This window comes from Wolffia australiana, chromosome 18 (assembly GCF_029677425.1).
Source record: "Wolffia australiana isolate 7733 chromosome 18, ASM2967742v1".
Lineage (NCBI taxonomy): Eukaryota > Viridiplantae > Streptophyta > Magnoliopsida > Alismatales > Araceae > Wolffia > Wolffia australiana.
The window spans coordinates 4389647-4404867 of NC_135852.1; the positions used below are offsets into that span (position 1 = coordinate 4389647).

A 15221-nucleotide genomic window follows, 5' to 3' on the forward strand; every position below is an offset into this window, starting at 1 on the left:
ACGTCGTTGCCAAGGACATCTCTGTGTGATGTCTGCTCCCCTACTCCCCAGGTGCCATGTTTTTGATTTTCATCATGTCGGACCACCCCCTCTCGATCAAGGTCTTCATGTCGGAAACCCCTCCCGCCTTTTTGTTTGCAGCGATGGCCAACATCTTGTTGTAGGGCGCGCTGAACGATTTTGCTCCATGTCAGGGGTCTCTGTTCATGGCAGGTCTCCCTCCCGCCACCCATTTCTCCACGTTGGCCAACGTCAGGTCCAATGACATGCCAAAGGGCTTCCCTCCGCCGTCACTCCGCCATCCCGTCCAGCCGTCTTCCTCCTCCACTCCCTCCTACTTGATCTCCGTGCCGGCCAACATCTCATCGCCCGGCCTGCCGAACACTTTTGCACCACGTGGGGGGACTATGCTGGCGTCTGATCTCCCTCCCGCCACCCCTTTCACCTCGACAGCCGACGCTGGGTCGGTCGCCGTGCCGGAGAACTTCGCCCCGCCACCATTCCGTCATCCTGCGAATGTAATACCCTCGACTCTGCTCTCGGCTCATCGTCAGAGGGCGCACCGATGAGGGACCCTCGCCAGAGGGATTCACATCTCATCGCTGGAGGGCTGTCAGGGCCCTCTCCTAAGGGAGAATGAGCTTGTTGCCGGAGGGATTCGCACCGTCAGAGGACTCTCATCGTCGGGGGACGCCGACGGGGGACTCTCGCCATCCTTCATTCAAAAGGACACCGGCAGGGGACGCCGTCAGGAGACTCCACTGAAGAGACGTCGCTGGAAGGTCGTCGCTGGAGGGCTTCATGCCATCGGAGGGTTCGGCTTGCCTAATCTCTCTCTCTCTCCTATAAGGCACGACTTGTAGCTCGAGGGTATACTCAGACCTATGGAACTGATTATCAAGAAACCTTTGCACCAGTAGCAAAGATTAACACTATTAAAATATTAATCTCCCAAGCAATAAATCTAGACTGGCCATTAAACCAATATGATACTAAAAATGTTTTTCTCCATGGAGACTTAAAAGGAAGAGATCTACATGGAGGTTCCTCCAGGATACAAAGACGAAGAAAAACAGGGTAAGGAATGTGTTGAGAATGCCTTGGCTTCATTAAATTGGTCAGTAGACTCGTCCCACTCCTGATGATATTATTCCCCCTTCGTCCAAAACTGGGTTTTCTATTACCTTCTCCCTTCTCCTTTGCTGATAATACTTTGGGTATGACGTAGACTGTTGAGATCCCATACTTTGGGTAGTTTCATTTGACAAGTTTATCCCTAACATCTCACACTCTTTTGTCCATTCAACAGTGTGTGAGTCATCCTGAACAATGGGAATAGTAATTTCTTCTCTGGTATCCTCTGATACGGGGTCCTGCTCAAAAGATTTTCTAGGAAGTTCCACTCTGATATCCTCACTATTTAGAAGATGAGATATGTCTCTATGGGTCTCATTGCCCTTTGGTTTGTAGTAAAATAAATTCTCATCAAATACCACATCCTTAGATGCTATGTATTTATGTGTAACAGGGTGATATAATTTATATCCTTCTTGGGTAACAGAATATCCAACAAAAACATATTTGAGTCCTTTTGATGACCATTTATTCTGTTTACAAGCATGATTGTATATGTATCCAACACAGCCAAAGGTTTTAACTGGTAGGCCAGTTTTTAGTCTAACAGTTGGATAATTAGTTTCAAGTATTTCCAAGGGACTTTTAAAGTCTAAAATCTTTCATGGGAGTCGATTAATCAGATGAGTAGCTGTCATGCCCGCAAAACCCATAAGTTTGCAAGTACATTACCATGTATCATAAGTGTTCTCCCTTTGTCCACTATATCTCCGATTTTCCTTCCGCTACTCCATTCTGCTGTGGAGTGTAGGGACATGACGTTTCATGCCTTATGCCCTCAGATGTAAGAAAATCTTTTTACCCATTGTTCAGCAAATCCTTAGCGTTGTCTGTTCTTAATCCTTGATATGGATCACCAAATTGTCTTTTGATCAATGTACATAACCCTTTAATATTTCTGTTCTCCTCGTGCTTGTTTTTCTGTAAAAATACCCAACTATACCTACTATAATCATCAATACATACTAGGAAATATCTATGTCCTAGTATGTCTAGTTGAGGAGTTGGTTCCCAGATGTCACAATGAATCAATTGAAATGGCTTAGTCATTCTGGTTTGGCTAGGCAAATAAGTAGTACGCATAAATTTTCCTAACTGGCAAGATTCACAGATCAAATTTTCCACTACAATATCCTTAAACAAATGAGGATACATGTGTTTTCAGAGATGATAAGATGGATGACCCATCCGCTGATGGATATTTATAAGTGTTTCTAGGGATGATGCCTTTACAGCTGCCATCTTGGTTCATCCTCTGATGGTGCCTTGTATTCTGCCAAGGTAGATAGTGAAGGCCCTGCTGAACATTAGCTAGTCCAATCTTCCACCCAAGTTCCTTATGACATAAATATGCATCCGGATTATCAAACAGGACATTATATTTATCTAATTTTGCAAGCTTTTGCACTGAAATTAAATTGACAAATAACTTGGGCACATATAACACATTTTTTTAATGCCAACTATAGTAAGCAGTGTACCATTAGCAGTTTGAACATAACTGTGTTAATCTACAAGAAAGAACACATCAAAGCAAGAGAAAGCGCCAAGCTTCGATTGCACGTGACATCTAAAGCCGGCACGTGCCGGCTTCAAATAAAGCAAGGGAGATTCTATTTAAAGGAAAAGAAGAAGAGAATGCGGGGGACAAGGTTGTTACGCCCAGTGCTGAGCGGCAGGAGATTCTCCTCGCGCCGCTGTTGGAGCCGATTCGGACGACAGCTCTCATCCCTCCCTCTCCTCTCCTCTCCTTGTGACTCTCGTCTATCTGGTTTTTCTCTTCTGGTTTATTCAGACATTGTTCTCTCCTTCTTGGTGTTGAACTATCACGACACTTGAAGATATCTTTCATTCTAGTTGAAGATCTATACAGTAGAGTCACTATTGGAACTTCTTGCAGCTATTGTCTTATTCCCGCTTCTGGAGACTGTTTTTCATATATTGGCGATAAGAGGTTCACGGTGTCTTAACATTTTGGTATCAGAGCGTGAATGACTCCTCGGATCAATGGACAATATTGAAGAGAGGTTGGAAGCTCTTGCGAATAAGGTGGAGATGAATCAAAGTCAAGTTACTAATGTTTTGGAGCATCTTATGCAAGAAATGGAGAATATGAGTGCCCAAATGAAGGGGATGGCTCCGATGGCAGGTAACCTCAATACAACTCAAGATGTTCTAGCTCAAATGCCAGACAGGAGAGCCAACTTTGACTGCAGATTCAAAAGGGGGGATTTACCAGTATTCAGTGGGTACCAGCCTGAAGCATGGTTAAAGAGTGTGGAACGCTTCTTCAGATTGCATGCTATGGCGGAGCACGATAAGTTACATCTCATAGCCTTGCACCTGGATGATTCAGCTCTAACGTGGTTTATTTACACATAAGAGAGCTTTGGTATGGTCGCTTGGATGGATTTTAAAGCCCATTTTGAAGCAAGGTATTCGTTGACGGTTCAGGTTTTACATAAGCAGCTATTTGAAATCAGCACAAGACTGTAGGCGATTATCAAACTGAGTTTGAGGCTATCATTATCCAATTACCACTGATAGCACCAGATATCAAGGAAATCGCCTATCTACGGGGACTTAGACTTGAAATCCGAACATAAGTACTTCGCTACAGACCCTTTGGGTTTAAAGAAATTATGGATCTATCAATTCGAGCTGAGGCTGATTTGGGTACACTTTACAGAGCCTGGTAGTCAGTACCACCATATGCAGAACAAACTCAAGATTATATATCGAATGTTAGGACAATGCCCCACCAACCCTCTAAGGTCAGTGCTCCTATCACACACGATTACAGGGCATCTAACTCAAATCCAATCCCAACGGCAATGACTCCGCTATCAAGTCGCAATAACTCTCAGCAAGACAGATCAGTCAGAAGAAGAAATATAAGAATTACTGATGCAGAATACCAGCAAAGAAAGGACAAGGGCCTGTGCTATTACTGCAACGACAAGTTTACTCCGGGGCATCGCTGTAAGAAAAATTTGAATCTTATATTGATAAAAGAAGGTGATGAATATTCGAGAAATGAAGACACTATCGAAGAAGATTATTTAATGCAGACGGATGAAGAACCACTAACAGAAGGAGCATTATTTTTGGCGTGAGTTAACTTACGGTAGGCACAAAGACAATCAGATATGTGTGGTATATATGTGCTCGTGCTATGTGTGGGGGCTTCCCATGAAGCTTCCAACATTTGTCTTTCACAAGCTCCTTCTTACAGTAGTGACAGATAATGTCTTCTTTATTCACTTTTTCTGAGTCAGTCTTCTGTTGATTTTTCATAGCATAGGCCATATTTTCAGTAAGTCCTCGAGCTGCATTCAGACGGTTCTCTTCTTGCATGACTTTAGACACCGGCTCATCGAAGGTTGGTTCCTCCTCCCGGTTGTATAAGTGGCTTCTAATCATTTCAAACTCAGGTCGGAGTCCTTGCAGAAACTGACATAGGCGATTTGTTGCTTCATGGCCTCTGGCTACTAGATCAGTGGGGGGAGGACAGCAATGATCTAGCTCATTATGAATGTCTCTTAACTTATTAGAGTAAGTCAAGACATCCATATCACCCTGTTTAAGGGTGTAAGATTGTATAATCAGATCAATAATTTTTGCTTTATCATTTCTTTTAGAATGGCTTCGATGGATGGCCTCCCATAATGCTTTGTGACGATTATGCTGATTCTTCTCAAGGATGCAGAGAATGAAGCAAGAGTATAGAGAAATCAAGAAAAACGTTCACTTCATTGTCATCAAGAGTACATTTAAAGAGCCAGTTTTATAACGACTACTTAACGGTCATTAACGGCTAGTTTAAACTAGCCGTTACTTATCCGTTATTGGGCTTACTCGATACAGCTTGGTGAACCAATCGGGTAATGGGCTAAGTAGCCTGATACATGACTGGACTTGTACAAACACCATGTTTTACATATATATATTCAACACTTTGGACATTCCATATGTCGAGTATCTAGCTTGTTGTTCGGATGCAATAGAGTCTAGCATCCATGCAAACACAACCTCCTCCTCTGTTATCCATTTTGGATTATGAGGATGATCTGCACTTGGACATTCCTCTGTAAGATACTTAATAAGTTTACGAGGCTTCAGAGCTGCTTGAGTAGTACGCTCCCACATAAGCAGGTTCTTCCCGTTAAAGACATTGCATTTAGGAATAATTGGAAGTTGGGAAGCCATCGATCAGCAAACACAACTTGATTTACTGATGATGACGATCCAACTGACGTAGTAGCCACAGGATTGAGCTCTGTGGAGATTTTTGTCACATCCTCTACAATAGCCAAAGGGTGATTTTTGTGCAGACAATATCCAAGATTTTAGAAAAATACTAACCCTCCCTTAGGATGGTCCTGGGCTTCAATCCTGAAGACTGGTGGACTGATGACCTGAACAAGTCCTCTCGGAGAATGACCTTGGCGCCACACAAAAAACGAATGATTCAGGCAATCACGTAACCGAGTTCTGATACCATGTCGATTGAGCTGATTTCTTGATAAAGGAGAGACAAAGAATGAAGCAAGCAGTAGAAAACAATAAGAAAAACTGTATTTTTCATATGCGATAACCATACATTTAAATAGCCATTCTATAACGGCTAGTTAACGGTTAGTTTTTAACTAGCCGTTACTTACCCGATAATGGGTTATAATATATGTATGAAACTTACAACTTGATAGAATCTTCAGAATTTTAGAGCTCTTATTTTTTTTCAATTTGTTTTCAAAAAAAAAAAAATTTACCCGATAATGGGCTTTCCCGAAATGGGTAAGTAACCCAATCGGGTAATGGGCTTAGTAACCCGATACAAAAGTACATTACAAAAGTAATATTTTTATACATCTATTAGACAGATGATACATTTCAATGAATCAGAAAAATATTTTGGAGCAGGTGCAGGAGCCACCAAGCAGACAGTCAGAACTGGAGTGGAAGATGAAACTCATGAAAGTGAAGCTGGAACTGGTTTATCTGATAGGCAAGAACCTACAAGTGAAGAAGGAAGCCCGCATTCAGTCAACAGAATCTGATTGATAGTATTGCAGTTGAAAGTCAAGAAACAGAAACTACAGTGCCCTGCATATAAAGAGAGACAGCTGAATGTACAACAGAAACAGAACAAACATTATGTGAGGATGACCAGGGTGGCCCATTGCCTTGAGGAAGGGAAAGCGGACATGGACTCAGTTCCCATTATATCCAATGCCAAATTTTCTATGCTACTCACATCTCTCCTCAACCAATCAAGCGTTCATTGCTAGTATTGATGTCACATCTATCCACGGACAGTGGAAGAAGCATTGAATAATTCACACTATAAGGAGGTGATGGATGTTGAGATGGATGCACTCATTAAAAACAACACCCGGGAGATGTCTGCGCTGCCACTTGGAAAAAGGGCAGTTGGTTGTAGGTGGGTATCTACCATCAAGTATAAATCCGATGGCACTTTGGAAAAATATAAAGCTCGATTAGTAGCAAAGGGATACACTCAATCATATGGGATTGATTATGGTGAGAGATTTGCTCCTGTAGCTAAGTTAAACGTGTTTCGTAACTTGACTGCAGTGGCAACAAACTTGAATTGGAAGTTATACCAGTGTGATGTTAAAAATGCATTCCTACATGGTGATCTAGATGATGAGATCTATATGAAACCTTCCCCTGGCTATTATCTGTCAAGATCCAGAGGCTAAGTGTGCAAGTTGAAGAAGGCACTTTATGGACTGAAATAGTCCCCAAGAGCATGGTTTGGGAAGTTTTCTCAGGCCATGAGGCGTATGGGATATCGACCAAGTAATGGAGATTGTTAGTGATAGACTATCCCTCATGGGCTAATGGGCCCTATTCTATAAGCCCATTAGCCCTATTATCCTCTCTCCCTCTTAGGGTACATATACCCTTACATGTACTCTGTTCATGTTATGTCATTACCTTCTTCTTCTCTTTCCCAACATGGTATCAGAGCTCCAGAGCTCCTTCCCTAGGGTTTGACATCGCCCACCTATAGCCGCCGCTCACGCAAAGCAGCCGCAGCCCGCAGCCGCCGCGCACGCACAGCAGCCGCAGCCCGCAGCCGCCGCTCACGCACAACAGCCGCAGCCCGCAGCAGCCGCGCACGCACAGCAGCCGCAGCCCGCAGCCGCCGCGCACGCACAACAGCCGCAGCCGCAGCACTGCCGTAGTAGCGCCGTAGCAGCACCATGCCGTTCACCGAGACCGACTTCCTGGAGAAGCCACTGTCCTACAAGGTGGCTCATCCGCTTCCGTCGGTCCCGGAGACGACACTCTTACGGGGCCCGAATCTACTCCCGTGGATGCGCTTCGTCGAGACCACCTTGAAGGCACGCAAGCTCTTCAAGCATTGCACTGAAGACCCCCTTACCGTCGACCACCCACATTATGCAGCGTGGGACGTTGAGGACCAGTTCATCCTCGGCTGGATGTATGCGTACACCTTGGCTCCAGATTTCCGCGACCGTCTTCCGCATCAGAAAACGGTGAAAGGCTTCTGGGATCAGGTGCGCTCCTTCTGTGGCCGGGAAAGCGACTGGTGGCGTCTTTATTCCATTGCAAGTCAGGCCAGCAATCTCCGTCAGGGGTCATTGACGATCTCTGAATATGTACTTGCCCACAAGAAGATGTGGGATGAAGTGGATTACTACCTACCGCCCGACAATCCGACGTCCAAGACGTTCCAGAATGTGCTTCTTCTGCGGATCATGGGCTTCCTCAGCGGCCTGAACCGCGAGTATGATGACGTACGTCGTCGTGCCTTGCACCGCAAGGAAGGTCCTCCTGCCCTCGAGGAGTTGGTGAAGGAGCTTCAAGAAGAGGAAAGCCACTTCCTCCTCCATGGGACTCCCTCCTCCAACCCCCTGGGTGAGTCGACCGCACTACTTTCTGCCCTCCCTTAAGGCGGCAAGACGCCGACCTCGCCTCCTTCTTTGCCGACCGGGGCATCCTCCACGAGTCCTCTTGTGTGGCCACGCCCGAGCAGAATGGCATGGCTGAACGTCGCATCGGCTATGTTACCTCGACGGCGCGGACATTGCTGTTGGACTCCAAGGCGCCGGGGCGTTATTGGGGAGAGGCGGTTTTGACGAGTACTCACCTCGTTAACCGTATCCCCACCCCACTCCTGGAGTTCTCCAGCCCCTTGGACCGGATGACTGTGGCATTCCCGAATGCTTCTTTGCGGACGGGACTCTTGCCTCGCATCTTCGGTTGCACCACCTACGTCCATGATACTTCTCCTACACGCACGAAGTTTGATGCACGCACGCGCCGGTGTGTGTTTGTGGTTACTCTTCCTCCAAAAAGGGTACCGGTGTTATCATCCGCCTTCTCGGCGGTTCTTCATCTCGGCAAACGTCACCTTTGCCGAGCATGAACCCTATTTTGGGGACTACTCTACCTCATCACGCCTTCCGCTGGATGAGGCTCCCTCGGCCCCCCCCTTGGGGCCAAGTCCGATCGTGGAGTCCACCGCTCCCACTCCACCCTCTTCACTTCCGGATCTTTCTCCCCTTGATTCCTCTTCCTCACTTCCTCTTGCGGGGTCCTTGGACGTGTCCTCTACCTCTTCTTCGTTACCTGCCCTTCCCCTTTCGGCAGCTCTCCCTCTCCCATTGGTCTCCGTTCCTCCTTCCGGCCCCCCATCCTTGTCAAACCCCGGTGCGTCACCCTCCTCCTCTCTCGGTGACCAACCCTCGTCACCCCCCCCTCCCGGTCTACCCTCGCCCTCCGGTGAGTCTCCTACGACTCCCGGTGTGTCGTCTATTGCTCCTCCCGGGGAGTCCTCCATTGCTTCCGCTCCTTCTCCTGTCGATGGTGACGATCAGTTGGGGTGGCCTATTGCTCTACGGAAAGGGGTCCGTCGGTGCACTAAGGCCCCCCTCTACCCTCTTTCTCATTACCTCTCCTTTGACCGGCTGAGTCCTCCCTACCGGTTGTTCCTCACCCGCATCGAGTCGGATCCCGTTCATTGACGCTTAGCCGATGCTATCGCTTCTCCCCATTGGAAAGCGGCGATGGACGAGGAGATGCAGTCTCTCCTCAAGAACCACACGTGGGACGTCGTTCCACTACCTCCGGGCAAGAGGGTAGTGGACTGCAAGTGGATTCATGCCAAGAAGCATCATGCGGACGGTACTCTCGAACGCCTCAAGTCTCGGCTTGTGGCTCGGGGGTTCACTCAGTCCTATGGCGTGGACTACTTCGAGACGTTCTCTCCTGTGGCGAAGATGGAGACTGTCCGGCTTCTTCTGGCGCTTGCAGCGCACTTCCACTGGGCCATCCGCCAGTTCGACGTCAAGAACGCCTTCTTGCACGGCGACTTGACGGAGGAGGTGTACATGCAGCAACCCCCGGGCTACTCACTCGGCCCCCCCGGTCACGTGTGCCGACTGCGAAAGTCCCTCTATGGACTCAAGCAGTCCCCGCGCATGTGGTTTGGGAGGTTCTCCTCTGTTCTGAAGACCGAAGGGTACACTCAGAGCAATGGAGATGCCTCTCTCTTCTTCCGTCACCGCCCGAACGGTGTCTCCATTCTTGCCATGTACGTCGACGACATCCTTATCACGGGATCTGATGCTGCCGAAGCTGTCCGCCTCAGCACTACCTTGGCTAAGGAGTTTGAGATCAAGGCCCTAGGCCTTCTTCGCTACTTCCTTGGTCTTGAGGTAGCCTACTCCCCCCGTGGGATCTTCGTCTCGCAGCAGAAATACGCCGTCGACTTACTGGCACTGATAGAGATGACCGATTGTGCGCCGGTGAGCACTCCCATTGATCCCAACGTGAAGTTGGGCAAAGGGGAGGATTCGCCGCTGACGGATTCCCACCGGTATCAGCAGCTGGTGGGGAAGCTCCTCTACTTGACGCACACTCGGCCCGACATCGCCTTCGCCGTCAACCTGCTCAGTCAGTTTATGCACTCCCCACGGGAGATTCACCATCAGGCCGCCCACCGGGTCCTTGCGTACCTGAAGGGCTGCCCCGGAAAGGGCCTGCTCTTCCCTCGCAGCACTGGCCGGACAGTGAAAGTCTACACTAATGCTGACTTTGCCGGCTCCGTTGTGGATCATCGGTCTACCACGGGCTACTGCACGTTTGTTTTTGGCAGTCTCGTCAGCTGGAAAAGTAGCAAGCAGGACAAAGTCTCCCGCTCTAGCGCCGAAGCTGAGTACCGCGCACTCGCCGATGGGGCCTCTGAGGGCCAGTGGATCTACGGCATCCTTCACGATCTTCGCGTGGAGTATGCTGGCCCGATTCACTTCTTCTGCGACAACAAGTCGACGATCGCGTTGGCCAAGAACCCTGGACAACAGGGCCGCATCGAGCACACGGAGCGCAACCGCTACTTCTTCAAGGAGCGAGTTGACGAAGGGATCTTTGACCTGGACTTTGTTGCATCCGCCGACCAGGCAGCGGACGTTCTTACCAAGGGACTCTCCCGTCCTCTTCTTCAACGTGCCGTCTCCAAACTCGGTATGGAAGATATCCATACTTCGCTTGCGGGGGGGTGTTAGTGATAGACTATCCCTCATGGGCTAATGGGCCCTATTCTATAAGCCCATTAGTCCTATTATCCTCTCTCCCTCTTAGGGTACATATACCCTTACATGTACTCTGTTCAAGTTATGTCATTATCTTCTTCTTCTCTTCCCCAACACTTGACATTGGGCATGGTCCCAATACATCACTATGGATACAATCAAAAGGATGAAGACTTCTTTCACTTAAACTTTAAAAGATGATCGTTTATGCTTAGCCAGTTGACAGGCTTCGCATACCTAAGTACTGACATCAAATCCATTACAAATTGTGGAAAAGCATAATTTCATAAGTTCAAAAGCAGGGTGCCCCATACGTCTTTGCAGTAACTGTATCCAGTCTTCAGCTTGAGACAGCTTCGCTAAGGAGATACAAGCAACAGGATAGTCTCTAACAGATGAAGTCCTCCTCCCAGACACCTTATCATAAAAAAACAAACATTACTATCACGAAAAAATCTCCAACCAGTGTCACACACTAATCTTTGCAAGGATATTAATTGCGCCTTGAACCAGGGCACATGTAGAACTCCTTTGAGAATGCATGAGTGGTTAATGTGAACATCTCCAGTACCAATCATTGGTATAATGCCTCCCCCTGCTGTAAGAACTTTGCGTGGTTCACTGATGACAGATACGTGGTAAACTGGGAACTATTTGGCGTCATATGTCAGTGGATCCTGTATCTAAAATCCAGTTGTGACCTTAGTTAGAAAGATGTTTTACCCCAAGTAGTGGATAACTCTCACCTGAGTGTGCCAGGGATGTGGAACTTAGCAATTCCTTGATCTGTCTCATGTCTTCTTTCAGTTGTTGGACTTCGTCACCTCGTTCAAGAGTTTAAACTGACTTTCCTTTTGCTGATGATATCTCCCCATTCTCTTGGAGCTGGGAGGTAGGTACATATACCCTCTTTGACTATTGCTGATTCTTTTGGGCTAACTTCCAGCAATTCTCCTTAGTATGCCGCCGTTTCTTGCAGTATACACAGAACATGTCATCTTTTGGGTCACCTCTTGCTCCGTGGGACTGACCTGTGTTGATGCCTTGCTGCCCAACACCAGTGCGCCCTCTAATGTGGTCGCCTTGAGAAGTTGGGTCCTTCTTAGTAGAGAAGTCTGTTGAGTTTCCTTTGGATGCTTCTGGATTAATCTTCAACCTTTTCTCCTCATCCATTACCATCCCAATGGTTTGATCTAGGTCAGGCATTGTCTCTCTGTGAAGAATCTGGTTCTGCACATTTTCATACTCAGGGTTGAGGCCCATAAGGAATGTGAACATTCTCTGCTTGAGAGTATATATATGTTCACTTGAGTTTGGATTATCTACAGACCAATAATAATCAATCTGCCTCCAAATTGCTTTCAACCTGCAAGAGAAGGCCATTACAGATGAATCCCCTTGTTTGGCTTGTGCAGCTTGCACCATCAAATCATAGCATCTCCAATCGTTTTGTTGCTTTGCACAGTTTTTTGTGATCTCATCCCACATAATTTTTACAATGTCAACATACAGAAAATTGTCTGCCATATCAGGGACTGTAATTCCCAAAAGCCAATGGCAAGTCAGTGACTCCTTAGACTTCCATGTCCTAAAAGATGGATTTCCTGGGAAAATTGGGTCCTTTGAAAGATTTTCTAAGAGAAACCTTGCTTCTAGTGACAGCTCCACATGCTGACGCCACTGATAACCGTTTGTCCCATCAAACTTTATGGAAATATCTGGTAGGATAATAGTAACCCTCTCCTTCACAGTGATAGTGGGAGGTGAGTAGTCTTGTGCCTCTTCTGTCATAGGCTCCAAGTGTCTGCCTTCACATTGTGGAAAATGTGTGGAGAGCGAGAAAACAGAGATGGAAAAATGTACCCTAGAAACTGCAACCACACCCTAGTTGATCTGCTCCTGCTCTGACACCTTGTTAAACTTAGTTCCTCTTGTGCAGCTCTGGTTCTTCTTGCAGCACTCTCTCCTAAACCCCTCTTGTGGTGGCTAGGGTTTTCAAAAACGAGAATAGAACTTTACTTACTCATTAACCTATTACAGCTGGTTTAAATACCAGCCAATAGGAGTAAATGGGCTGGGCCCACCATATTATGTCACTTACTCTTAAATGGACTGGGCCCACTCATATTAAGTCACATGGGTCCACTTGTAGAAATGAGACCCATTTTCATATTAAAACAGAAATGTTAAAAATAGGAGATGGAAAAGCAACACTGGCTAATAGACTCCCCTCCATAACCAGCTGTCCCTTATCCCATTGAAGGGTCGTAGATGTACTATGATCTATTGTTTGTTCAAGAGATCTTCCAATCTGTGCTCAGACAGGTCACCCTACCTGATTGGATTCCATGTGTTGTCCCAACAGACTCGTACTAAAGCTAAAGGACTCCTGGCCAGCGCGAATAGTCGGGGGAAAGCTTCCCATATCGGGCCTCAGGCTGACTAGTCATCCAACCAATATCAAAAACATGCTCCATCCCCTAATTTGGCCTCAAAGAACCCTCAGTTTTGCTGAAAAATCTCGCCCAAGCCCTGCCAAAAATCGGATGGCCCTTTGATTGGGGTCGATCTCTGCTCCCAATTCAGCCATGTGCCGTACATGTCTCTTAATACTTTTGTGACCATGTCCTCCTCCAGTCCCATAATCTTGTCCACTCATTTAGTCAATAGAACTATGTTCATGGATTGCAGGCGTGGTACTCCAATTCCGTTGTATTCAACTGATCAGCACACCATCTCCCATGATACCCGAGCTGATACACAGCCAGTTGTCGATCCGGGCCTGTTCCAAAAGAGTCACCTCATCAAAGTTTTCAATCGACGTCCAATCCCCCTAGGCAACTTGAAAACTGCGTGGTAAAATATTGGTATTGCTGATAGTCCTGATCTCAATAATATCAAATGCCTCGCTTGTGACAACACCCGGCTCTGCCAGCCCTCGTGTCACTGCTCAACCTTCTCGACCACCGTCGTCTAATCCGTGGCTGTCACCCACCCACTCTTCAGGGGCAATCCCAGGTAGCGCATTGGGAGTGTTCAAATGAGAGTCCCTGAGTTTCCGAGCATTGGGCGTCCTCCTCCATTGTAAGGCAAAACCACACAAAGTAGGATTTGGAATGGTTGATTTGTAGGCCTGAGAAATCAGTAAAGAGGTCTAATAATGTTGACAGATTTCGGGCTTCGTCCATTAAGTCTTCCATAAAAAACATAGCGTCATCTACATACTGAAGTATCGGTATACCAGTTGGAAAGCTTGCGAATTCGAAACCTTTACTGTACATGTGACCAGGGCATCTGCTGCGAGGATAAATAAAAGCAGGGCCAGTGGGCAACCATGTCTAAGTCCTCTGAGGGTGGATTCAACCTCCCTATGGTTGACCATTCAAGAGGACAGAGCAAGAATGTGACATCACGCATATTCTTACCCTTTGTACCCATTCCCTCCGGAAGTTCCTCTTCTCCATCAACGCCCAAAGAAATTCCCACTCGAGCGTATCGTATACCTTAGCAAAATTTACTTTCCACATTAAGCCTTTCCTGCCCTCTCTCTGCCAAGTGCTATGATTTCTCCTGCCACTACCATGTAGTTGGTCAACTATTGCCCAGGTATGAATGCAAGTTGAAAGGTTAGACCAAATCACCGATGACTTGCTGAGGTCGATTAGCCAATACCTTTGCCAATATGAGGTAGATGGAGTTTGAGATACCTATAGGACGAAAGTTGCCTATCCGAGTGGCCCCTTGGCATTTGGCTAATTGGAAAAGATGTGATCCGTTTAATCACTCCACGCCATAATTGCCTTCGTGAAGTTCTGCCAATGTGCCTGTAACATCTGCTTCGACTGTTTCCCAAAACTCGCTAAAGAAGAAGACCCGGAATCCATCCAGACCTGGTGCGCCTTTGATATGATCCAGCGGAGGGTCTACGTTCGCCGGAAGGCCGAACACAGGCCCAGTATGCAAGACTCTGCCCCAAAGCGCCCCTTCTCCTACTTAAGGGGGGGGGTCCTTTTGGGGGCAATATGCAGGCATTCACACAGTAAGCTCTCTCTCTCTCTCTCTCTCTCTTGCCCTCTCACTCTCTCCTTGATCTCCCTCTCTCTCTCGTGGTTTGTAGGTCGTCGCACTCTCCCTCTGGTCAAGCTTGCAGCTCTCCGCTCTACCGTCGTAACCTCCTCCTCTATCCTCTTCCTCCAACTCTGTTAGCGACACTAAAAATGCCATTTTATAATTGATTCTTTGGTCACAATTGCCTATCGATACGCCCTGCCTTGGGAATGTATCAACCTTCTCCATTAAGCCCCTTGATGGAACCTGTCACTTCCTCCATGGTGAAAGGTCTCGTTAGTTCAACCTGTTGACTCTATCACTTTGGTTGGTCCACGGCCATCCCATTTCCATTTTCTTGGCGATCCCATTGGGAAAAGACTCAATAGTTTTCTGCTAGTGCAGCCCAAACTGCCCTTGAACCTACAATTTCTTGGGATCCCAATTAAAATT

General features: G+C 47.1%; 1 protein-coding gene across 1 annotated transcript; it reads right to left on the bottom strand.

The window, feature by feature from the left end:
- Positions 1-11636: 11636 nt before the first annotated feature.
- LOC144715310 (uncharacterized) lies at positions 11637-12512 on the bottom strand. Its single transcript, XM_078590238.1, has one exon. The coding sequence runs from the start codon at positions 12510-12512 to the stop codon at positions 11637-11639; it is 876 nt and encodes a 291-aa protein (XP_078446364.1).
- Between the last annotated feature and the right edge of the window lie 2709 nt (positions 12513-15221).